General features: G+C 39.6%; 2 protein-coding genes across 3 annotated transcripts in view; one reads left to right on the top strand and one right to left on the bottom strand.

Annotated features, from left to right (window-relative positions):
- Positions 1–24,740, top strand: part of piezo2b (piezo-type mechanosensitive ion channel component 2b) — an 84,830-nt gene that overhangs the window by 16,414 nt on the left and 43,676 nt on the right. For both annotated transcript variants that reach the window (XM_080034234.1, XM_080034233.1), the window contains exons 4-9: positions 8,046–8,088; positions 10,852–11,014; positions 13,831–14,101; positions 14,276–14,489; positions 20,675–20,849; positions 23,316–23,429. In XM_080034234.1, the coding sequence (XP_079890360.1) occupies positions 8,046–8,088; positions 10,852–11,014; positions 13,831–14,101; positions 14,276–14,489; positions 20,675–20,849; positions 23,316–23,429 (980 nt within the window). The remainder of the gene's footprint in view (positions 1–8,045; positions 8,089–10,851; positions 11,015–13,830; positions 14,102–14,275; positions 14,490–20,674; positions 20,850–23,315; positions 23,430–24,740) is intronic.
- Positions 5,190–6,665, bottom strand: LOC307255546 (transmembrane emp24 domain-containing protein 2-like). Its single transcript, XM_080034235.1, has one exon. The coding sequence runs from the start codon at positions 6,601–6,603 to the stop codon at positions 6,172–6,174; it is 432 nt and encodes a 143-aa protein (XP_079890361.1). The 5' UTR covers positions 6,604–6,665; the 3' UTR covers positions 5,190–6,171.

Below are 24,740 nucleotides of genomic sequence, written 5' to 3'. Positions count from 1 at the left end.
TGTACTGTATATTCCTTCATTCATCTCTTTTATTGCCATACACTGTATGAGTGACCAGTCCTTAAATAAAGTCCTCTTTGTCTGAGACCAGGACAAGACCAAGTAGTGATACAGTCAATTCCAAGACCTTCAAATTGTGGTCTCGAGACCCAAGTTCTACAACACTGACCCAAACCCGCACAGTGTTAGTACTTTGTGGATTACTCATAGATGTTTCCCTCACTCCGAATCACTCATGTACGACCAAAAGGGAGAGATTTTTACTTATTGGGCCACATGTTTATTACAGGGCGTGTGCACACGTGTGTCCCATCCATCACAAGGGAATTTGAGCTGAAAACCCTGACCTTGGCTGTTGATGCGAGGTCACATACTGTTGTATATCACTAGAAAGGGTGTAGTTCTCTTATTTCACAGCATGAGGGAAAGTTTCCACGTAGAAAGTCTCCGCGTAGAAAGAGTAAGTGAAGACATGCTTAATTTACAGGTAAAATATGCTCTCGAATAACGATTCACGTATTTCATCACATCATGAAGATTTATGGATCCAACACATTCCTCAATGTAATTAGCCTACATGTGCCACATGGCGACGTATAGAAGAAAAAAAAAACAGTTACTTGCTGCCAGTAAAACAAACACTGTAAGCTACTGGCTCAGTGTTGGGAAGGTGTTAATAGTTGGCTCGGGGCTTCTTGAGAAACTGTATCAAACAGTAAAAAGTTTGAATGTGTCTAGACGGGACAGACCCTGGACCTTGTGTTCCAGTGACTTGTTCTCTCTAATGGAAGTAAGTCGCTTTCCAACGTGGAGGTGCAGCCAACTTTTCTCAGAAGGCAGAACGGACCTTATCGCCTCAGGCAGAAACACACAGAGACATCCAGAGAGGGTAGACTAAATATTCACTGAAGGAAATCTTTATTGCTGAGCTCTGGAGGCAGTTTTTGGCCGATCAAACCCTGGAGTGATCGGACCGTTAATTCTATCCATCTCCTGTTTTTATCTATCTTTCTGTCTTAATTTGTTTAAATAATGATTAAATATGTTAAAGGGTCTAAGCATTCATTTCAAACCAGCCAGTGAAGCAGTTGATTGATTGGATGCTTCATTGATTTTTATGCAAAGATCATTCCTCAGCGCCATAGCATTCCATTTTCGTCCAAACACTATTAAAAACTCGTTTTGTTAGATTTAACTTCTTGAGTAGAAACAAGTGGGCTTGAAATTGAGGGCCGCGCAGACAGGGTAGGTAAGTCGTAAAGTATTTGGAGACTTACTGAAGCAAAGTCGATTTTGGTCCTTTTTAAAGGTACACTGTGAAAGAATGTGTATAATGGCGTTATTTAGTGGTGGAAGTTCTAGATTGCAACGCTACCTTAACTACCCCTCCTGTTTGGAGAATTTACTGAAGCTACAGTGGCCTTCAAGGACAAGAAGCTGGTTACTAAAGATGGCATCATCCACCACTGCCTCAAGTCTTACCACAATATCAAGTGATGAGGTGACGATTTGTCTTCCAGCAGTTGCATTTCCCCAGGACACCCACTTTATATAAAAACACGTACGGCCGTTAAGTTCGTCCGTTCTGTACTACTTTAGAAACATGGCTGTGCAACAGGGCGATATCAAAGTCTAATTTAAGGTCATAGTCTAATTTTAAGGTCATAAAATAAAGAACACATTTTATTTAAAGCGGTTATATACAATTAAACATACATTTGAATATTATATTCCATTTCTACCAAGTCTGCCCTTAAAAAAACGCCAACTCCCTTTACACACATCAACTTTAAGGGATTTTCAAGAATAACAAAATGTAAAATATCACTAGGCAAGAGTAACATTACATTTATCCAGACTGTCCCTACAAATAAATAAACATGAATACCATATTTCCATTATAAAAACATTATATTTATGACTGAAATAATTTGATTCAAACTCATAATAATCAGTCCTCAGCTCTCTCTTGTATTAGGTACTTGAGGCACATGAATTCATGTCTATTGGCACTTGTATCAGTACCATATTGAGTCATTATGTGCAACATTTCACAGCAAAGTCAATGAATGAGCACTGGTCTGCTGAGGAATGTATGCTTTAATGGAACAGCTGGTGGATCTTGGTTGTCATTTAAATATTTATTTATAAGTTAATTTATTAGCCAAATGGTGGAGAAATATGACATCATATGCTTATGTTAAAAAAGTCATATGGAGCTAAAGAGACTCTAAATTATGTATAAATAAATCACAAAAATCTGTTTGTGTAAAGTAACATTTGTAACATTTGTATGGCAACTTGGTGATATAAGACAACCTAGAGAAAACACCACACACTATTTTACAGACACATCCGGTATATGGTCATGATTTATGAACATATTGGGATTTCAACTTCCCAAAGTTAATGTCATTCTATTCCTACAGTATTTCTTATTTTGGGGCCTACATTTGCAGCAGGAAGTCAGACATTACTCTTTTGTCCCCTTGATCTGCCGCGGGCATTCTGAGTAAATGTCTTATCTCAGGTTTCTATATTTGGCTGTTTAGCCCCTCGACACCCTTTTCCTTTTGGCAGCCAAGTGTAAACACGGAGTCTACCGTTGAGGTGAAGCGGTTATCCTCCCTCCAGATAACTTGATGTAATTTCCTGTGTTTGCCGTAGCCAAATGCCCCATTAGAGCAGTGAACTGAGTTGAGTATGAATAAAGACAAGACCGATGCAGAAAGCCTCACACCTCCAGCTGTGAGAGGGCAGGTCAGTGGCTGGTCACCAGATGAGCCGGGGAGTTGTCTGTCATTCCTCTGCGCTGACTCAACACCGTGGGAGCTGCTGCGTTTACAAACAGTCATAAGCGTTTTGTATTATCCATCCGAAGAGCAGCAGATGGGTGGAGCTCGGTTCGTTTTAGATAATGTTGAATAAATGGTCAGATAGTGACATGAAAAAAAATACATTATGCCGACTTCCAAAATGCTTTCCTGTGATTGTCTAAACTTTCTGGCAGTGATTCTCTCCATCGGTCGCAACCCCCACCCATCTGGCGGCTAAGTGTTTTAAAACAAAGCATGAAAAAGGATTTGCATGTTTGATTTGGCGCATATCTAATGGTGATGGATATTTCTGCAGCTCATAAGGAGTAAATGGCCTGTTGAATGCCCGTTTTTATTTTAGAGCAGTTCCCTAGGGACAGTCTTCATCAAGTCCTGCAGACAGAATTGTCAGTGGTGTAGTGGTGTGTGCACTGTGCAGTGGGTATACTCTTAATTTATGCCTCCTCCTCAATCGTTGTAACTGCCCAGTATAGGACAAATGCCATGTCTTATTAATAGTGACATTAGACTACTCTTACATAATAAGTTCAGCCAAAAGCACTTAACTTGTGTTGCTTATCTTCAGGGAGTAACTATTATTATGATATTAACCACAGATATTGCAATCACTACTGAAGTGAGACAAATGAGAAAAGTATTCCTTAACACACTAAGCCACTAAATGATACGCATCAGGGGGGTAGTAAAATGTGGGTATACGTAAAACTGACAGCATAAAACAGTAGGTATACCCTGTTTACCTGAAAATACCCTCTACCACCTTTGAGAGTTGATGAACTTTATTGTCCACATTCAAACATACCCTGACCACCCATCCCCAAAACGGAGACATTTGCTGAATTCCTTCTCCGCTTACTGATACTGATTGTCGAATAATAGTGACGACTGTGCTAAACTGTTGACGCTGCAAGTGGCCAGTCTCTGCAGAAAAGGGCCACTGCCATCGGGCCCCAGAGATAGAAGAGAGAGTGCAAAAGAAAATGCTGTGCTTAACGGCCCAGCAAGTACAAAAGGGTGTTTTACGATGTTCACATAAACTCTTAGGACAGGTATTTTTGGTGCTCATCTGGGGTGGAAAACGGCCTCGCCTCGACGGGCTGCAACTCTCACACTCTTTTCCAGAATTGTCTGTGCTGAGTTCAGACTGTGTTATACAATACTAGTGCAGTGCCCGTAGGAAGCAGGTAAACAAAGAAACATATTAAACAGTACATTTGGCTGCTATCATTGATGGCTAATTTTACACTGTTAAAGGTTATTATCAGTAAGTTACTTTGTAGAAGTTGGCTATAGAGTAGGGCAACATTCCTTAGTGTATTGTGTAAAGATATAACACAAACTAATTCCATGTGTTTTGTTAAGTGAAATTAAACAGAAAATGTGTTAATTAATTAAGTGTTGAAGCGTAAAGAAGAATCGAGATGTACAAGTGTTACCTATACAATCTGATATTATGGTACCTTGCAAACTGCCATCCATACTGCACAATGCACTCAAACTTACAAAAGTGAAGCGCAGTCTTTACCACTAAAACGGACAGGTGGAGCAGGTGAGGAGTTGTTGAGGAAGTAAGGCTGTGTCGGTCTGCTGTGTGTGTGTGTGTCCCGCTCGTCAGAGGGAGGCGGGGTTTAGTCGGCTCCGTGCGCACTTCAGCTACTATTCGCCAGCATGATATAAATATGATAACTTCTACAACTTCAAAATGAAGGATGAAGGATGCACACCTTCGTTCTGTGCGCAAGCAATATCCGGAAGCCCATGCCGATCTGACTAATACTCAGAGAGATATGCGAGCCACAGACACACAGACAGACGTTTCTTGCTTTATAGATAGATACCCCTCCTCTCATCCTATGGATCAGACTGGCCTGACTTTACCTCTGGCATTCCTCATCTGTGAAAAAATGATATTGCCTTTTAACCCTGTGAGCTCAAATTGTGCTGTGTGAGCTCAAATTGTGCTGTGTGAAGGTAGGTGTTCGCAGATATTTGGACTTGGGAATTAATTTTTCGATGAGTTTCTATTTGAGAGATTGAAATAGCGCATCTAGTAATATATGACCTTTTATCAATGTCTTCTGGGGATTATTTGGGATTACAACAATATCAATGAACCTTATCTCCTCTGGTCATGGCCCTCACGCTTATCCTAATCACCTAAAGGTGGAGTCAGTGATTCTGGACAATGCTTGTTTAAATCACTTTTTGTCAAAATCAGTGAATATCTAATCATGATCTGCTTCCGTTCTGTACTATGTGTGTTGCAAAAAAAATCTGATGTTCATACAGCTGACGCCACCTTTTAAGGTGAGAAACTGCTGTTGTCAAGTCAAGACAGTTTTATTCAGGTAGCCCAATATCTCAAATGGCAGTACAACATACGACACCCTCTATCTTCACACCCTCGGTTCAGATAAGGAACAGGAAGGAACCTCAGGAAGAGCCACAGAGGAGGGAACCCTCTCACAGGACGGAAAGGCATGCAGTCCATATAGTTTGAACAGAATAGACCCACAAGTAAATGTACAGCTCAGACAATCTACATTAAAGAAGTATAGAGATTTTAAAACATACAGTGAGGTCCAAAAGTATGAGACCACATTGAAAATGTTGAATATTTTCACGTTAACCTGGAAATAATCTGAACTTTTTCAAGAATGTTAAATGATTAAGAGAGGTATCGAAGATTCTACACAATTTCTGTCTACAATCAGATTTAAGAAAATTTGCAGCATTGACCAGCTTTACTCTTAACTTAACTTCTTATGGAGTTGGACATCTGAACAAATGCAAAATCAGCGTATCTTTTGTATTGGTCTCAGACTTTTGGGCCCCCACTGTACACTGTACTGTATCAAATCAAATCAAATCAGTTTTATTTGTATAGCCCAATATCACAAATAGATGTTTGCCTCCGTGGGCTTTACATTCCATACAATATGATACAATATGACACCCTGCCCTTACACCCTTAGCTCGGCTGAGAAAAAACTCCCAGTAAAAAACCCTTTACCGGGATTACATTTTTTTTTAAAGAAATCTCAGGGAGAGTCGACAAAGTAAGGGATCCCTCTCCCAGGACGGACATGCTGCAATAGATACATTATGTATCTATTGCAGCATGTCCGTCAAATTCCTTTGTGATTTTCTCTACTTATGTAACATAAGTAGAGAAAATCAAAAAGGAATTTGATCATTGACCAGATTGTAATGGTAATACTAAAGTAAAGCGCGAATAGTGTGGATGCAGGAGGACTTCAGATGCTGCCAGAGGGGGGACCGGATCCACACCGTCTCGTTTCACCAGGGAAAACTAAGGTTTCCAGCGCCGGGATTACATCCTACGTCTCGTCGCCAGTTCATTGATCATCTCCTCCAGTTTGTTCTGGTGAGCTTCCGTTTCCATGTCTTGGCCTTTGGGAGCTTCTACGATGTCGATGGTGAACATGACTATCTTGGGCGTTATGGTGGACATCTTGTTGCTGAAGCAGAACTCGTAGGTTCCGTCCATGTGCGCCGCCACCGAGTATTTACCGCTCGACTCTCGGTCCCCTTTGTAGATCTGCTTCCCGTCAGGACCTGTTATCTCCACATCGATGTCCAGGAAGCCTCCCTCGGCTACCTCGAACATAAGGCCCATTTTTGTCCCAGAGTTGACCCGCTCGTAGAAGCATTCTTCAGCATTGGCGTCAATGCTGACGAAGTAGCCGGACGCAGTGGCACACAAGACGGTCAGCAAAACGACCAGCTCCGAGAGGGTAGACATGGTTCTTTTAAGGGTTTCAAACAACACGTTTGAGTAGTAAAAAGAGAGTCCAAAGCCTTAGTTTATTCCGTAGGAGAGCAGGATGTCAGCGTGTGTGAGTGAGTTGTTGCAGGAGATTGTAGAAGAGCCACATACGCATGTATGTGTATGTTTGGTCAGCAATAATTGGAGTCTGGTTCCTGTTTCGTGTGACTCATTCATTTACTGGATATGTGGTGATGTGTGTTTCATTTAGGAGAAAAACTCCTAAGATAATCTATTGCCTAATCTTTTGACTCTTGCTTTATCTTTAACATTGTATTTATCATCACATGCACCATAATGAAAGATGTGTGGTACTTTTTGTCACTAGTAAGCACTGTGACTAAAAGCTTATAAAAAGTATTTGTTATCATTTAAACTTTCTATAAATAAGCTTGATCAATATATGTTTACATGGGGCCCTTTCACTGCTTGCTTGCTGTACCTTTTAACTTAGAGGCTAATGTAGTTACTCAATGTTACTAAGGAACTGCCTTGGAGAAGATACCAGTATTTTTTCTTTTGGTGTTTTTTTTTGCTTTATTATTTTATATTATTAAGTATTGGTAAATAAAATAGATATTTTCTTATAGATCTACTCTCTATCAACATGAGTTGGTCTGTATCACCTTGGCTATTCCAAATAAAATTAACGTATTCTAAATGGATTTAATGCCACTTAGAAACTGAACAGTTGATATCTAGTTTTACAGGAATTGCTGCAAAAAACTATTTTGTTTAGGTTCAAAAACCTCCTGAAGTTACAAGCAGTTTGTACACAGGTAAATGTAATCACTCTGATACATTGCTTTGTCCCCTGTCTGATTTTGGGGTTACAATCAAGGAGTTGTTTTAACATCTATGCGCTCCATAAACCAGACACTTGAGCAGCGCAGCACCTAATTAGTCGCCTGATACACTGGCAAAACACCCGGATACATCGATATGTCACTGAGTCACGGTGCTCAGTCAGGAGCCGCTGTTGTGTTTTCTCTGGCAGTAGAACAAAGGCCAGTCAAACCCTTTGGCAGCTGTGCTCCGTGTGACTATAGAATACCTGGAAATCTAACTCGGAGCTGGAGTGACGTTCAGGAACACTTGTACCAGTTTTTATTGTCTTGTTTTTACATGGTTTGAATCAGATGTTAGATGCTGAAAAACAGTGGCAGCTCTTTTTTCAGACTGGATCTTCATTCTTTATATCATACTAAAACTGAATAATACTTTCTATTAGTAATGGCATAGTAATGTTTGGTTCAATATATATACTGGTTACAGAAATGAAAACGGAATCGATCACCCATACAGCAACACCACCATGTGTTTGTATGGCTATGATGTAAAAGTGTTATTAAAAGTGTTGTGTATTTATTTATGAAACTTTATTTATAGTAACTATATGACCTTGTGTTTTTGTCCAGGTTCCACGTGGGAGAAATCCATACGACAAATTGGCTTTGAGAGGTAAGATGAAGATAATGATGAAAAATAATACTGTTCAACAGTTTGAGATTAGATTGATTTATTTTCGTTGTTTTGCTTCATAATTCACAATACAAATCACCTCCAAGTATCTGTCAAAACAAAAATGTTCTCCCGTTTATCAGCACAACATATGAATGTGTGGATTTTGTTTAACTGAACCTGAATCTCTCTCCCAATTGTGCAATTCAGATGTTTTTTCAGGAAGTGATAAGACTTAGCTCAGTGACTGTTGAAAGGGAGTGTCAACAATATGACACGTAACATGAAATAATGCCTGTTTTCTTACGTGTCTTTTCATTCAGAATCAACAGCAAAAGCCTTTGAAATATTTTTTTTCTATCTCCCCTGTTAAAAGAGCAGACACGTGATTCTCTTTCAAAGTATTTACGGGAAGAAGGTTGCGTTGTCCGGTCAAAGTGTCCTTAATATATTAACCGCACAATAACATTAAAAACCACTTTTTGCATTTAGCCAAGCCGGCTCGTCATTAGAGTAAGGTTTATAAACACTCCTAACCTGTCCCTGTGTGTATGATGAAGGCTAAACCCAGTTACCTCCTACAATCACTTGACAGGCCTATCTTTCAAAGCTTTTGCCCCCCGTGTCTGTCTCCCCTCACACCCCCATGATCGTGTTAGATGTGCTTTTCCTAAGTACGGGAATGTCCAAGCTTGGCCACATCCTTCTTTCCAGTACTCAACCAACCCTCGATGGATAGTATACACTGTAAGTGGCGGAAGTAGAGCCATAAACATTTTATCCCGCCTGTATTTACCTGTTTGTGTTGAGGATCATATACATTATATACAAACTTTACAGCACATTTGCTGCACACAGGCGGATGCTTCTCGCTTTTAACTGCCTGTATGGAGGAATAATACCCCAGTCAGATATTAAAGGAGTCTATGGAGAATTCACAGCTGCTGTATTTTCACTACAACTGATCCTTTAGTTTGACCTTTTTCTTTGTACCAAATATTTATATGGTTAAGAAAAAGTCCTGCAATATTTGTATTTGTAGTTTTTAACTGAAGGCTCTTGAGGAAAGGTCTTATTATAATAATATTATTGTAATTCTCTCCCATGATAAGAAGGGGAAAGTTAGGAGTCATTAAAGTTGCTGGCTCTGACGGTTTCCACCTCTTTCATCCTTGTGAGGATTCTCGAAGCTTCACAACAGTAAAACCCATGGAAACATGGAGGCGTCCTTGATTAGATTCAACTCGCCAACAGCAGCCAACTGTTTATCCTAGGGTGCGTTTTCCGTCACGTTGATTAGCTGTGTTCAACTGGCTAACTTTAATAAGCTTTAGATCTATCCTACGCCAGAATGCGATCGGTTCTGTTCGAGATGAAGAGTTGCTAAGTACCTCGATCCAAACATTTGGTAAGATTCTCCTCTGCAACCGTATGTTTTGCTTATTGTAAACAGTTTAATTACACTTGGAGCTCAGCATGAAACGTAAAGAAAACACTTCAGCGGCCAAACACAGGATGCAGTTTGATTGTTGTAAAAACTGAAATAGAAATTGGTTTGGGTGATAAAAGTGAGTTTTAAAGAGTTTTGAAACCTGTTAGCCATTTCAAGGACACTTTTAATATGCTTTAATTGCAAACGCAATCATGACACCTCATAAAATTTGTCCTAAGGCGGCACAAATACATACTCACCGGATTCTTTGAAGCCTCATGTTACGGTAGCTGTCATGGCAACGGTTGGCAAACTACTGTTTAGCTTCCTGTGTGAACAACACATTTGGTGTTTAGTTGGAGGTGAGCAGTCTAATCAAATGACAAACAGTACAAAAGCTTTGTTTGCTTACAGCAATATAAGCACAAGGTTTCAAACAATGTCATATTTTTGTGGATGAATGAAAAACTCAGATTGTGTGTATAAGTACTCTGATAAATATTATTTGTTTTATATTATTACTTCGGCTCACACTGTTTAGTCTGAATTGGATTCAAAGTCTAGTGTAAGAAGTGAACAGGCATCATCGTTTTAGGGGGATTTTAATCAAGAAAATGACCTTGTTTATACCACCGTATTATGAACTTATGAAAGATGCAATTATCAAGGGCGTAAACATGTTTTTCACACTAAAGTTAAATGAAAATTCCACAATCTCTCCTTCTTATGTTTTTGTTTGTTTGAATGGAATTTCACTAACTTTTAAAAACCGGCAGGCCTTTTTTCATTAAAGTGGGTGGGACCCCATATAAAAAGCTGAAGCTTTAATCACAACACATAGTAAACGAACAGCTGAGTCATGGCATGGAAAAAGCCAGATTCCCATGCATCCATGTGAACAGGTTTTTCTGACCGATATAATTGCTGCAATAATACCCTTTCTTATGAGTTTGAACTCAGTTCAAAGGGAAAAAATGCTTAGTGATGGCATTTTTATTTTTTAAGATTGTCGAACCGTTTTATGCTTTTATTAAATGGTCAGAGAGTCATGAAAGATTGTTGATACATGTGACAAGTATCCCAAGCCAGATTCAAACACACACGGGTGCACTTTTCTTTGTGGGCTCTTGATTTCTTAGAAACACTGTTTCACATTAGAAGTGATGGACAGTTAACTTGTTGCACCCTCTCCAATTTTCCGTCACTTCTTTATGATCCTCCCTTCAGGATGGGTCCAAATCTCAAATTTTTTGAGATACTGGAATTCATCCTCACTTTCAGTAAAACGAGTGTCTGCTCTCAGTCAGTGTCTGTCTTCCATTTGTCCGCAGTGTGATTGGTGCAGATGCAGGGAATGGCATCCGAGTGTTCATCCCCGACATCGGCATGTTCATAGTGGGCCTGGCCATCTGGCTGCTGTGTCGCAGTCTGGTCCAGAGGAGGCCGCCTGAGGACATGGCACAATACAACGAAGACTTCGAAGCAGAGGAACAAGTGGGTTTCATATGTGGTGACATTAGGGCTGGCCCGAATCGAATGCCATTTTTCAGGCTTCGAGTAGGCTATTCGTTGGTTTTTCCGAGCGAATATTCGGATATTCGTTCCAGAAAAACACACCATCAAACCAACATTCATTAGGCATGCCAATGTACTCACTGAAACCGATTGTGTGAGCCGAGACAGCAAGCTGCGTAGTTTGTTGATGCTTTAATAACTTTCGAACGGTAGTAAATTCGGAGTTCCTTACTTTTTCCCCGTGGAGGCAAACAGCTGTTTTTCCGTTCCAAATCAGCTGTCCTCTGCGCCATCGTAACCCATACATGAGCTTATCAATTCATCCAGGAACATGCATCTTTGCGGCGATTTATAAATCCATACAAAGATCCAATATTGATAGTCTTTTGTGTCCATATTATATCCATTATTGACCGCGTATTCCCATGAAGCAAGCAAGTCACTGTTGATGATGGGCGATAGCAGCGCTGCATTAGGAACGTAAACAAACAGCTAAGGTAAGCTAACGTTAGCATTACGCCAAGCATTAGGCTACTTTTCCTTCCAAAATCGCACTAATGTCGTGGTATAGAGTTAAGAGGAACACATACTCTATTCTTCCTCCATCGCTCTCTCCCTACTGCGCTTGGTGCCGCTTTTAGTTTGCCTCACTCTGGTAACATCACGTAGCCTACTGCTGATATCACTGGTTGCGCTCTGAGAAGACAGCGGCCAACTAGGTCAAAGTTCAAATAATTTGATCAAATATTAAATGTGTATTTTACAATTGTTGTATAACTTGTGCATATAATTATTATTTTCTGACTAAATATGTTGCAGTTTGAGGTACTTTTGTAAAGGAAAAAAGGTAAAAAAAAAACCGAATATCCCGAATACTGAATTGATCTCCGAATACTAATTTAACAAACGAATACTCGGATATTCGAATAATTCTGTCCAGCCCTACTGTCTGTCTGTCTGTCTGTCTGTCTGTCGTCTGTCTATCTATCTATCTATCTATCTATCTATCTATCTATCTATCTATCTATCTATCTATCTATCTATCTATCTATCTATCTATCTATCTATCTATCTATCTATCTATGGTCTATCTCACCTTAAAACACCTTAAAACACACAATATACTGTATACATATACTGTCATTCTGCAGGTAACATGCAGTTAACAAAGTGTACATATACACCAGAACATACCCACCAAAAATATGAAATTATTCCCAAAAGTATTGCAAACATCTTACAAAATGTTGAGCAAGGCCTTACACCAAGACATAATGATGGTGATACTCATAGAAAGCAGCGCAAGGAAGCCAAAAGGGGGGATGCCATGTAAAAAGAAATATCGATGTCAGGATGTTTCTGCTTTAAACAATTTGCAAATGTTTGAATTTGAAATACCAAAGTAAAGGCTATGAAGATTTGGGTTAGGATGTGTAAAACCATAAAAAACACGCGGTATAAGCCAACCTTCAGGTCCATAAGACTAAACCTTGAAGTAAAGAATGTCCTAATGAGGATGTTCTTATAAATAAATATAAAGTGGAAAGGTCTCCACTTGTTTGGCCACAAACGCCAATGTAAACATCTTTTACACAAACAGATTTCAAGTTTACCGCACGATGATGAAAAGGACAAACTCTTTTGAAGACCATGATCTCCTTAACTTTTCTAGACTGCAGAACAGGCCTATGACAGCTCATTTCGGTGATGGAAGAAATAAATGTGAATTCATTGGCATTTTAAGTTTGCAAACAAGTCCTAACAGCTCAGAATTCATTTTCTGAGCTACATAATGGGTTTTTACTTGCTTGAGTGGCTAGTGTTTTCTTCCTCTGCATACATAAAGTCCACAATGAGCTAGTAACAGGAGTTTGAGTCGAGGTTTCCCTGTAAGTGTTAATGACTTGGAAACTAGCCCCCATCGCCTGGCAACTTTTTATGACTCACTGCTAATTAAATCCACATTCACTTTTCAATTCGACTTTACTTGCTCACGCTGGCACAGATGGCATCGCCCCCCATCACTTAGAAACACCAGGAATTCATCTATCGAGCCATCCGAGCTGAAATTGTTGTTGGATGGAAAACGGGAGTTGAACCACCTGCTACTCTTTCATTGTGAAGTGCCTTATGTCCTCTATATAAGTCACAGTTAATGGCTCATTTGTTATTATGTCTCTGTATTGTTGAAAAGAAAAGGGACACACAGATGTTTAGATAAAGAACTGACTGGATAAGATCTCAAGCCTCCCAGGATAAAAACATCTGCCAAGGGTTTCTAATGGGTCAAGCAGGGACATGGACCACATATTTGGATTGGGCGGTATCCAATTTTTTATACTTTTTAAACCTTCCCCAAATTATACTGTTGAACACTCATTTATTACATACACATACATGCATTTTTTCACAACAGTCACTAAAGGAATACTGTTATTATTTTTAAATCCCCCATACTGTATTACCATTCTACCGCTCAACACAACCACTTGCATACGCTGTGCTACATGCTTAACACGATGTAACAAACTCCTGAAAAAAAGGGGGGGAAAAAAGCGCTATTATTTTCTTCAAAAGAGTTAACAAATAAGCAGGAAAAAAAATAAAAAGCACGGAACAACATATATTCCATTAAACAGCATTGACATGCCTGAAAAGGACATAGATAGGGACAAGCATCTGTTACCTGTAGGAAACTGTTTTCAGCACCATGGAGAGCTCACACCTCCAAACTGCTCCACTCATCATTTCAAAACTGAAATGTAACGTGTCACTCTCAACCCATCAAACAATAGGAAGAAGAGGAAATTCTGAGCCTTAATGACAACATCCTGCTGGAGAACTTTGAAGCAGGTTACGAGGCCGAGGAAGAGGAGGATGAGGAAGAGGAGGAGGAAGAGCTGGGTGAGGAGGGAGAGGGAGAGGAAGAGGAGGAGGAGAAGGTGAGCACCAAGACAAAGATCCTGCAGCTCGTGGCTCAGGTGGCATCCAAAGTCAAGGAAGTCATCGGGAACTTGATCACCACCGCAGGGAAGGTGGTGGTCACCATCTTGTTGGGCATGACAGGTGAGCAGCTATACAGGCTTTTTGATCCTATAATATATACCGCCTGAATTTTGTGTTGATTTGGTTGATGTGTCGATTGATTCACAACTTTTGATAGTTATTTTTGGGTGGGTTGGAATCTCAGACTGTAACCCACATAACCCCTAGTCCTCTGACTTTGTTTTGTGTTTTTAGGCATGATGCTGCCCTCGTTGACCTCGGCTGTCTACTTCTTCATCTTTCTGTTCCTTTGTACCTGGTGGTCTCTGTGTAAGACCTTCGACACTCTGATATTCAGCTGCATGTGCGTCCTGATGGCCATCTTCAGCGCCGGACACCTCATCGTCCTCTACCTCTACCAGTTCCAGTTCTTCCAGGAGACAATCCCGCCCGACGACAGCTACATCAGGTCAGACACATATGGAGTTAATATCCAAACACATCTAAAACTTTTTTTTAATCTAATTGTTATATAGGATGAATATACAGACGGATACAGACAATGTTCAGTAAAATAAACACCTAAATGTACATTTTGGACCTATTATTTATACTACTTAGTATTAAAACCGGACATATAATGGAAGTAAAATAGCCGAAATACTCAAAATTGACCAGGGCTTGAAAAGGCGATGTTTTTGCCTGCCGAGTCTCACCTTATTATTTGTTGGTACACTTGACTATTGTTAGAATGAGATAAATCAACAAGAGACAAACTGTTCCCCACTAAGCTATGGGCGATGGTTGCGCTCTGAGAAGACAGCGGCCAACTAGGTCAAAGTTCAAATAATTTGATCAAATATTAAATGTGTATTTTACAATTGTTGTATAACTTGTGCATATAATTATTATTTTCTGACTAAATATGTTGCAGTTTGAGGTACTTTTGTAAAGGAAAAAAGGTAAAAAAAAAACGAATATCCCGAATACTGAATTGATCTCCGAATACTAATTTAACAAACGAATACTCGGATATTCGAATAATTCTGTCCAGCCCTACTGTCTGTCTGTCTGTCTGTCTGTCTGTCTGTCTGTCTGTCTGTCTGTCTGTCTGTCTGTCTGTCTGTCTGTCTGTCTGTCTGTCTGTCTGTCTGTCGTCTGTCGTCTGTCGTCTGTCTATCTATCTATCTATCTATCTATCTATCTATCTATCTATCTATCTATCTATCTATCTATCTATCTATCTATCTATCTATCTATCTATCTATCTATCTATCTATCTATCTATCTATCTATCTATCTATCTATCTATCTATCTATCTATCTATCTATCTATCTATCTATCTATCTATCTATCTATCTCAATCTAGAGAAAGTTAAACTTCCGAGCATTAGACCTCCTGTCTTCATGATGAATTGTTGAAATGGTATTTCTCCAGTTAAACAGCGCAAGCCCCACACTAATACCTTCTGGCTCCTTTTATAATGTGAAAATGCATGATGTGATGACAGAGCTCAGCCGCCAGACCTCATTCGCTTCAATGATATTTAGGCAAGTTTGTTTAAAGGATAATAAATATTTACCATCGACACAAACAAGAAGGCTAAGGAAAAGGCAACCCCAGCTGTAGGGGAGATATATCAAACTCCTACTCACAGCACATCGATATCAGAAGAAGAGCTTTTAGGCTCTTCACTACAACCAGTGTTGTTTTATTATGCATGAGAGAGAGGCCATCAGCTGTCTGTGGCTGCAGCGGTGAGACGATGTGGTTGGAGTAAAGCCACATTGTTGCACATCTTGCCAACACACGTTAGTCACAGTGGTAATGAATACAGACTCTGTGGCTGGACGCACCACAAGTCACTAAGCTCATTGTGTTTGACTGACAACCTGGTATGTAAAGAATGCTGTTTATTTACTGAATAAATAAAAATACACATGGAGGCTACCACCCTGGATGATTGACAAATACATTAGGTTGGAGTTCCAATTCCAATAAAACATTTTTTGTAACAGGGAACAATGTTTTGACAGAAATATAGTACAAATAGTTACATGTAATGTAAATAAAAAACTAACTCTCCATTATAGATGATCCTTAGTCAATGGCCTAACTTTCCACCAAATTCCTATGAAATCGTATAGGTTTTAAGAAATTCTTCCAACCTAAAGGCAACCAAATTGGACTAAAAACACAACAACATTGGCACAGGCAACAATAGTAACATTTATTTATTCACATTCAGAGGTGAAATAGTTCAAATATACCAAAAAACACCAAATACAGTGTTTGAAGTCACAAATATATTATATTGTGTCTGCATCTGCATCACAAATAAAAAATATAGGTTTACCAAACTGCAAATCTAATCAAAAACCTATTGGTGCTAAAACAGCTAAAAGACATAAATATCAAATGACAAAATTTAAACAATATATAAACCATGTTTCGGTTCAATGGTTCCATTAATTTTCAGCACCTCATCTTCTAATAATGTCTCTCAAACCTGACCAGTAGCTCTGTATCTGTTGTATTGTTGCCCTTGGAGTTTCAGGGTTTTATTGATATCGATTTCATTTGAAAGCGGTGCCTCTCTGTCAGGACCAAGGCTATTTATGGCTATGTATAGCTGAAACTGCCTTGGACAAACCTTGTGTCCCTCCCCATTCCTCTCCTGATCCAGATGGCAGATAAGGTGTGATTACAGTGATGCTTCTTGTTAAAAAAAAACTCATTAAAATGAATTGACCCCCACTCTCACTATCTGCACAGTCAATACTAGTCTATTGAACTTTGAATGCGGTAGTAACGAGTCTGTAGGAGTACCATCAAAGTCAGTGCTGTCCAATCTTAGGTTTTAAGGACCCCCCTGAGGATGTGAAGATAAATCTGAGGGCACACCCAATGGTAAAAGGGGTAAGGAAAAGTTTATTTCTCTTCCTTGTCCTTAAAGTGAGTGAATACTGGATAATTTTACCTTGCTGGGCTTAGAAATCATAAAGGTTTGTAAAACACTGAATACATTTGCTTCTTCTAGTCTCTAAAATCCATATAGTTAGTTTAATACTAGAAAGTCATCTCCTCAGGCCTTTAAAATCTTTAAAATAATAAGAGAAAAAAAACGGATTAACCGATTGCCACACTGACACCACTACCTGTACTATGGGGTCACAAGTGGACACTGCTCACTTAAAGGGTCATAAAGCATGCTCAGGCAACTAGTCTGTAGGAGAACCATCTCAGTCAGTGGTTTGTAACCTTAGTTTTTAAGGTCCCCCCAAGGGATCCGAAGATAAATCTTAGGGCACACCAGATGGTAAAGGAGTTAAAGAAATGTTATATCCTCTGTCTTTGTTATCCTAAAGTTAGTGAATACTTTTACCTATGGGCTTCTAAAAATCCTTTCACTACAGGATAAAATACCTCATCAGGCCTCTAAAAGTGTATAAAAAATAGAAGAAATCACTGCTCATCATAACACCGCTGCATTTTAAAGGGTCGACCTTATTACTATATTGTAAATTTGCCTCATTTGCCCTGTATTGCATCATATGGGATAGTAGGTGTGACTTGGGTTTCTCTTTATTTGTGTATTTTACGTCCTAAATTTGGAGAGTAGTTGGTACCGTGGCTCTGATCTTCTTTGAAAGCTCTTTACATGATAGCTCCACTATTTCATCATTCTTCCGTCCCCACATGGGTTCATGTTGACTTTCCAGAGCATTGTGGTATTTCTGTCCGCGGCGGTGTGAAAACTGAGGCCCAATGTGATGATAGAAGTCACACGTTCTCCTCTTAAATCTAACCTTTCACGATAACCTTGCAATGGGTCATAGGGAAAATCTTGTAAATACAGTATGTTTAGCCCCCTCATTGGACAATAGGCCACCTTCAGTGCCTGCCCCTAATTGTGCTTGTTGACAGTGACTTTGGCCTTGCTGTCGGCCGGGTGTCGAGTGAGACCGTTGAGAGCTCTGGCTTCCACTCCACTTCCTGCCTCCCCTTCCTTACAATGGAAGTCCCCAGTCATGTGACCAGCGGCGGGCCTTCCCCAGCTGCAACAAGACACCATTCAGGAAGTGTGTGACGAGGTCAAAGGGGGGTGTTTACTCCTCCACATGGCATTGAAAGGAAATACTCGGGAGGCATCTAAATCTGTGTGGTTGTCACAGGGCTACGTCAGCGGCAGTTCCTGTCGAGCAGAAGACCTTCATTATATTCTGCTTAGAGGAAATGGAGTGAATCATATGCGGCATCCTTTGTCCTACAAAACAGATTCTGAGTCTCAATGCATTTTCCAGATTCCAAGTTAGAAGGGCGTATAGAAGGTGACTTTCTTTGCAGGAATGTCATCTAGTAGGACGTCACTCTCAACGCCAGAGACTAACATTTTTCTTGAACTGTTTACAAGAGGGCAGGTCAACTGTAAGATGTAAGATTGTTGTTATTGATGCAACTTGTCTTTCTACTCTTATTAAGTTGCTTTCCAGAGTATTTTTCTTTTTGAGGTAGCTTGATCCTGACAATATAACACCTGTTAAGAACATCACAGCCAATATTATTCACTAAACAATACATTTTTTTTTTTTTTTACTTTTCAGCACAATTTTCAGGAAAAATTATAAAAACCCTAAGCAATTAGCAAAATTGAACGAACCCTCATCTCCATCCATCCATCCATCCATCCATCCTTCCATCCATCCATCCATCCATCCATCCATTTGAGGGGTCCCGACCCCCTCACTAGGAACCACTGATGTACTGTATTCAGGCAACCTAGTAAAACCAACATTACTGCAGTACATACAGTCTTATGTAACATTTAGGTCAACTCATCTATCCTGACTTTGTTTATGGAGTCAATAATTAGTTTTACAGATGGAGATCCAAGGCCTCCCACTCTGAATAGAAGGTAATAAATTGAACTATACACTTATCTCAATGAGCACAGTCGAACCCACTGATTGACGACTCCAGGCCAGTTTGCGAAAGATTTAACAGCATAACAGTGACGTTATTCGAGGAGGCCAATCAATTTTCAAAGAGCTGAGGTTGATTTGTAAACTTGCCTTCAAGGACGGATTCAAAAGAAAGAAGGTTGTATTTTATATAAGGTATTCAATCCAAAGCAGCTTCATCGGTTAGAATTGAGAAAGAGACTGTAGGAGGAGACAAATAGTGTAGGGTTGCACGTAACAATTATTTTCACAATTGATTATTCTGCAAACTTGTAGACTTGATTCATCTAGTAATCGTTTGGCCTGTAAAACAGACATTTAACGTCTCCAAATGTCTCGTTTTGTCGAACCAATAGTCTAAAACCCTCGAAACCATTCAATTTACAAAAACATACGACAAAGAAAAGCAGCATGTCCTTACATTTAAGAATCAAACTAAGGCCCTGTTCTCACGGCAACACGAAACGGTGCAAACGCGGAAAAATTCCCGCGCTTGCACTATATCATGTACATGAAAACAGCAAACGCAAGCATGAAACCGCAAGTTTTTGAGATCTACTCCCAGGGAGGATTTTTTGGAAAACACAACGGTTTTGGTTTCTTGTAAACACCGAAACCATTTTCCCTGATAACGCTGACGTCACGGCTCCACTTCACGTATGCATAGTCTATAACATTTGCTGTCAAAATACCCACACGCGAGTTATAAAGACAACATAACATGCACGATGTCTCCGCGGCACCATCACTGTGATCAGCGGAGAGTGTCGTGCAGGGCTCAAATATAACACTCGCCAATTTAGTCTAGTCTATTAGTAAGTTATTGATACCATGCACCCAACGTGTGTAGCTTCTATATGCCAGGGACACGGCACTCTCTACATTAAAAAACACTATCCATAGTTCGCAGCGGTTAAGTTACTGTTCAACAAAAGGAGCATTAAGGCTACGGCTTCACAGTAAAAGTATTTCACTGGCTAAACATTAATAGCATTTCACCGGACAAACGTGAGTTGACTTTTATTTGGAAGTACGCCAAACAGGAAAGTAGCCACTCACAAAGCCCTTTCACTACCAGCATGTCTTCTGTTTTCACGAGTTCAATGCGGTGAAAAAAGAGGACAGAAAGCTTGTCATTTACAATACTTGTAACCCCAAGCTTACACCAACCGCTTTATGAACGTTAGTGGCATTAATTTTCGGTTACAGTAAGGTTTTATGTATCAAATTGTACCGGAAAAGCTATCTACTACTACCTTGTACCGCCAACTGCTGGCCTGGCATGCTTACTACAGCGATTTCGTCCCGTTTCCTTTGAAAACATGTGTACGAGTGAAGATGTCAGATAAATTGTGTCTGAACGGGGTTTTTTTTAAAACCAAAAACGGGAAAACTGTCACGTTTTCACCATGAGAACAGGGCCTAAATAATTGATAAATTATCCCAAAAATTGACAATTCACTTTCTGCAAAACTAATGATATACTTAATCACACAGACCTATGCTAGAATGACTGTTTATGTTGACCTGTATGTAATCAAAATTTAAATCTTTGTTCGTGGTCAACATGTCTATCTATAGACAATTTTGTCTTGTGTTAATTTATACTGAAAGTTCCTGATTTTGCCACTCAAATCTGTGCTAAAGTACCTGTTTCCTGTCCTCATTTCCGTGTCTGTCTGTGTCTGCAGTGTATTTGGCATCTCCCCCATCGTCCAGAGCAACTGCTCCTACACATGGAAGCTCATAGTGCACCCGGAGCGTAAGTGGTTCCACTTTGTCAGTCCCATCATGCTGCTGCTCCTCTACTACACCCTGGCCACGCTCATCCGCCTCTGGCTGCAGGAACCCATCGACCAGCTGACGGTGAGGACAGCACACAGACAGTGCAGGCCTTTTCTAGTTCACAGTATTGAGGTATCTACTGTTAAATACAGACACACAGGTTCATTATATGAGGTTAACATGACTGATTTGAATACTGAATTGAATATTTCCAAAAATTGGAAAAAGAGCTTCATTTAAAGTTAAAAGGGAAACATAACCTAAAACCTGATTATTTGTTATGTACTGTACTTAATTGAAATTATGTGTTGATTTGTTAACTATGTGGCCAAAGTTAGATGTGTTTTCAGGAGTTTGAAAGAGAAAATCACCAGAGCAATGGTACTTTATTCTACAGTCATTTTCATCAATCATATAGTGGGAAATATTAAAAGGAGGCAATAGTCTGAATTTAAGTAATTCAACATGTTTTGTTATTCAGTTTTCTCTATTATTTTCTTTAACTCTTGTAGCTAAATGTTCACACCTGCTTTCTGGATGTCACGCTCAGGGTTTTCTGGAAAGATGCAGCAAAGCAATTATGTGACCAGACAGCAGAAATATTTTTCTCAACTTTCCATAATTACCCTGAAGTTAAACGGCACATTTAAATTGCAGATAATGAACTCAGACGATCACCTCCAGATAAAATAACCCTGTCTCTCTTCTCACAAACAGTGTGTGATTTAACTACAGTTAACAATGTTGAAAAATCTCCTGCTCTCAAGAAAACTGTACTAGCAGATAATGTAAAAAACTGTGGTGGATGGGAGCAGGTCAGCTGGTGTTAAAGATGTTCAGTTGAATTGGGCACATGACTCCTCCATACGGGACCTCAGTGCGTTCCAGACAGTGAACCGAAATAGAAGCAGATTGGATTAAACGGGCGGCCAGGTGACCTCGTGATCAGAGAAACTGTATCGATGGAAGATTCCAGGACGATGGATCGCTGGCTGGGCTCGTCCGTCCGCCGCAGCTCAGTTGATATCTGAGACTCTGTTGGGCTAATTTTGACAAAGCATGAAGGATGAGACCTCCGTGTTCCAGTGTTACAGGGCTATATAGGGGTAAAAAAGCGCTGCCAAATAACGTAATAAGATATCAGTTTTTAATGTAATAAAAGCTGATAATTTAGTCACTTGTCTCTAATGTAATAACATTTCTGAACAAACAATGTAATAACTTTAAGTCCTCATTTTAAGCCAAAATACATTCCACCGTTTATCTGAAGTTAATATGAGACTTCAGCAAGATTTAAAAAAACAAATCAAGTCAGTGTCTTTGAAAATTCTCCATTTTTTTTTGTTGCACAAAATCTCTTTTCTTTTTTATTTCAAAGTCTGTGTTTTGTGGATTATCCAGAGCAATTGAAAAAGCACTTAACTGTAAAACAAAAATGTAAATGTAATTTTAATGGAAATTAATTTCCATTCACTACCTCCATTGTTTTAGGTTGGCAGCAAAAATATCCAAAGCAGATTTATCAAAACAATCTGCACGATTATACACCAATGATGATGTGATGAATGTTTCTTATTTTGTGCTGAACAGATGCCCAAAAAGACCCTTTATCTCATAACTGATTTCCCAAGTTGTTAGACTTTAGACCACATCTTTATTTTACACAAAATCAACTCCTATTTCTTAAGGGAAACTGCAATTCAATAAAATGTTGCACAATGTAGGAAGTGATGGACTTTAACGTCCCGGAGAAGAGTCAGGCTCCTGAATCCAGCTTCACCTCGGAGCTCCAGGCTCAGCTCCTCTGTCCTGTAATGGAGTTATAGATCAGTGTTTTTATAGAGGGGTCAATACTCCCCTTTAAACCTGCAGGACAATATGCATTATTGATCTCTCTATAGAAGGGTGTGTGTGTGTGTGTGTGTGTGTGTGTGTGTGTGTGTGTGTGTGTGTGTCTGTGTCTGTGTCTTCACCTATACTTTAGAGGACGCTAATAATAAAACAATACGACTTATATCAGCAGCTTACAGGTCTGTTCACTGGTGGAGATGCCAGATTGTGATGGACTTCATTTCGCCAATAATCTGTTACAGTTTCTCAGTGGATTTAATGCTTGATTTGCAGTTCATCCTCTCTGTGCAAAGAGCAAAGAAATGCAAAATGCATTGTTTCACAGTTATAAAGCATTTGTTAAGTAGATATATTGATCGTGCAGTCTTTTGTATGAAAACATTTATTAACTTTTTTATTTTTTATTATAATTGACTCGTCATCTGAACACCAACAATGTGACTGTTGTTTGTTGGGAGTAAAAGACGGATAATAGATGGAAAGAAATGCTGATATTTTACCATAAAACTACATCATTTCCTCTTTCAAAGGGTTACCTCGCCCCTCCACTCCCCACAGATACTCCTACACTGAAAAACAATGTACAAAACAATACGGTCCGAGTATCATCTCAGTTGCACAAAATACTGGACTGACCTTTAGTCCAGCGGTGAAGATATCATCTCACACAAACTGGTCTTATCTTTGTTTTTCCAGGAGGACAAAGACGGTGACATGTGTGAGGAGGAAGATCTGGTTGGAACCAATAACTGTGCCAACAGGAAGAGGCAGCTGTGGTGGGAATCACGCCAGGGCACCGATGAAAAAAACGTATGTCAGGGTTAATACACACAAGTATTGATTATTGGAGATGTTATAAAGAGGGAGTTCATCCTTTGGTTAACAAACTGTTGCATAACACGCATATGGGATCCGGTTACAATTTTTCCAAGACAAGGGGGTAGGGGAAAATATGGACAATATAAGCAGCCTGGAAAATATTTGTTTAGAATTTTTTTTTTCACCGGCTGAAGTGTTTAACTTCTTTCAACAAGCTTGGCTGCTGAAAATCCAAATAACACATTTCCTTGTTGAATTCCTATAATGGATGCAGCAGTGTGTTTTCAGTTTTGCTTTTTAACCATAATAAATAACCATTGAACTGTAATATTTTACCTCAACAATGTTAGCCTACAGATAAACAGGAAACCAACTCTTTTGTTAAAGTGTAAACCGAAGCTGTATTTGTAGATTGTTTTACCCAAGCTTTCGCCTTCGTAATAGACTTATCCCTGGAAAGATTTCAGCTGGAAACACACACACACACACACACACACACACACACACACACACACACACACACACACACACACACACACACACACACACACACACTACGTTCTGACCTTGTTCCCACATCAAGGTCCGTACTCTGTTTCCACCCTCGGCCACCTCCCGAGGTTTAAAAGCTTTTAGGGTGTGCAGACTCAGATGAGTGATGGGGCTCGATTTCTCAGAGTAGCTCTGCTGGACTTGGTTCCTGCTTATCAGCGACTATAAAGAACCAGGAGGCCCGTCGATAACACACCTTGCCCTGTATGCTCTTTTCTCTCCTCCTAGCTCCTCTCCACGCAGGACGGCATCAGTACTACAGAGGTGGGGGGTCGCTCTGGATGAAATCTGTGCATTTTTTATTCTCCCCCTTTGTCCCCCCTCAGCCTTGCTGCAAGAAAAGGAATCTCTGCAAATCTCTGCTTTTCACACTGCTGACTAGAGTTATGCTTATCCTGTGATTAAAAAGTTTGAATTTGACTCAAGTTAACCCAGCCTGTCTGTGAGCCAACAGGTGCTCCAGTTTTCAAGCTCAAGTGCCTCTGAATTGGAAACATTGAAGATGTTGGTGATCTACAAAAGTTGTTTGTCCTTTTATAGTGGGAAATGTTCCCACACGCATAAAATCAATACATTATGTAAATGTATCTAGTGAATACTATATGGTATATGACATTCATTTGGATATAAAGTTAGTCTGACATTTTTGCCAAATTCTGTCTGTTAAAATGCACTATTTGATGAATCTAAATGTTGTCGTCCTCTTATAAAAACAACTTTTGTGTATGTAGCTTGCATTCTCCATATTTC

Source organism: Ammodytes marinus (assembly GCF_949987685.1).
Source record: "Ammodytes marinus genome assembly, chromosome: 9".
NCBI classification, from domain to species: Eukaryota; Metazoa; Chordata; class Actinopteri; order Uranoscopiformes; family Ammodytidae; genus Ammodytes; species Ammodytes marinus.
The sequence above is the reverse complement of the archived record's forward strand: the minus strand, read 5'-3'. Positions and strand labels throughout refer to the sequence as shown.

Excerpts from the sequence above, each read along its gene's own strand:
- LOC307255546 (XM_080034235.1), bottom strand. The coding sequence starts at position 6,603 with ATGTCTACCCTCTCGGAGCTGGTCGTTTTGCTGACCGTCTTGTGTGCC.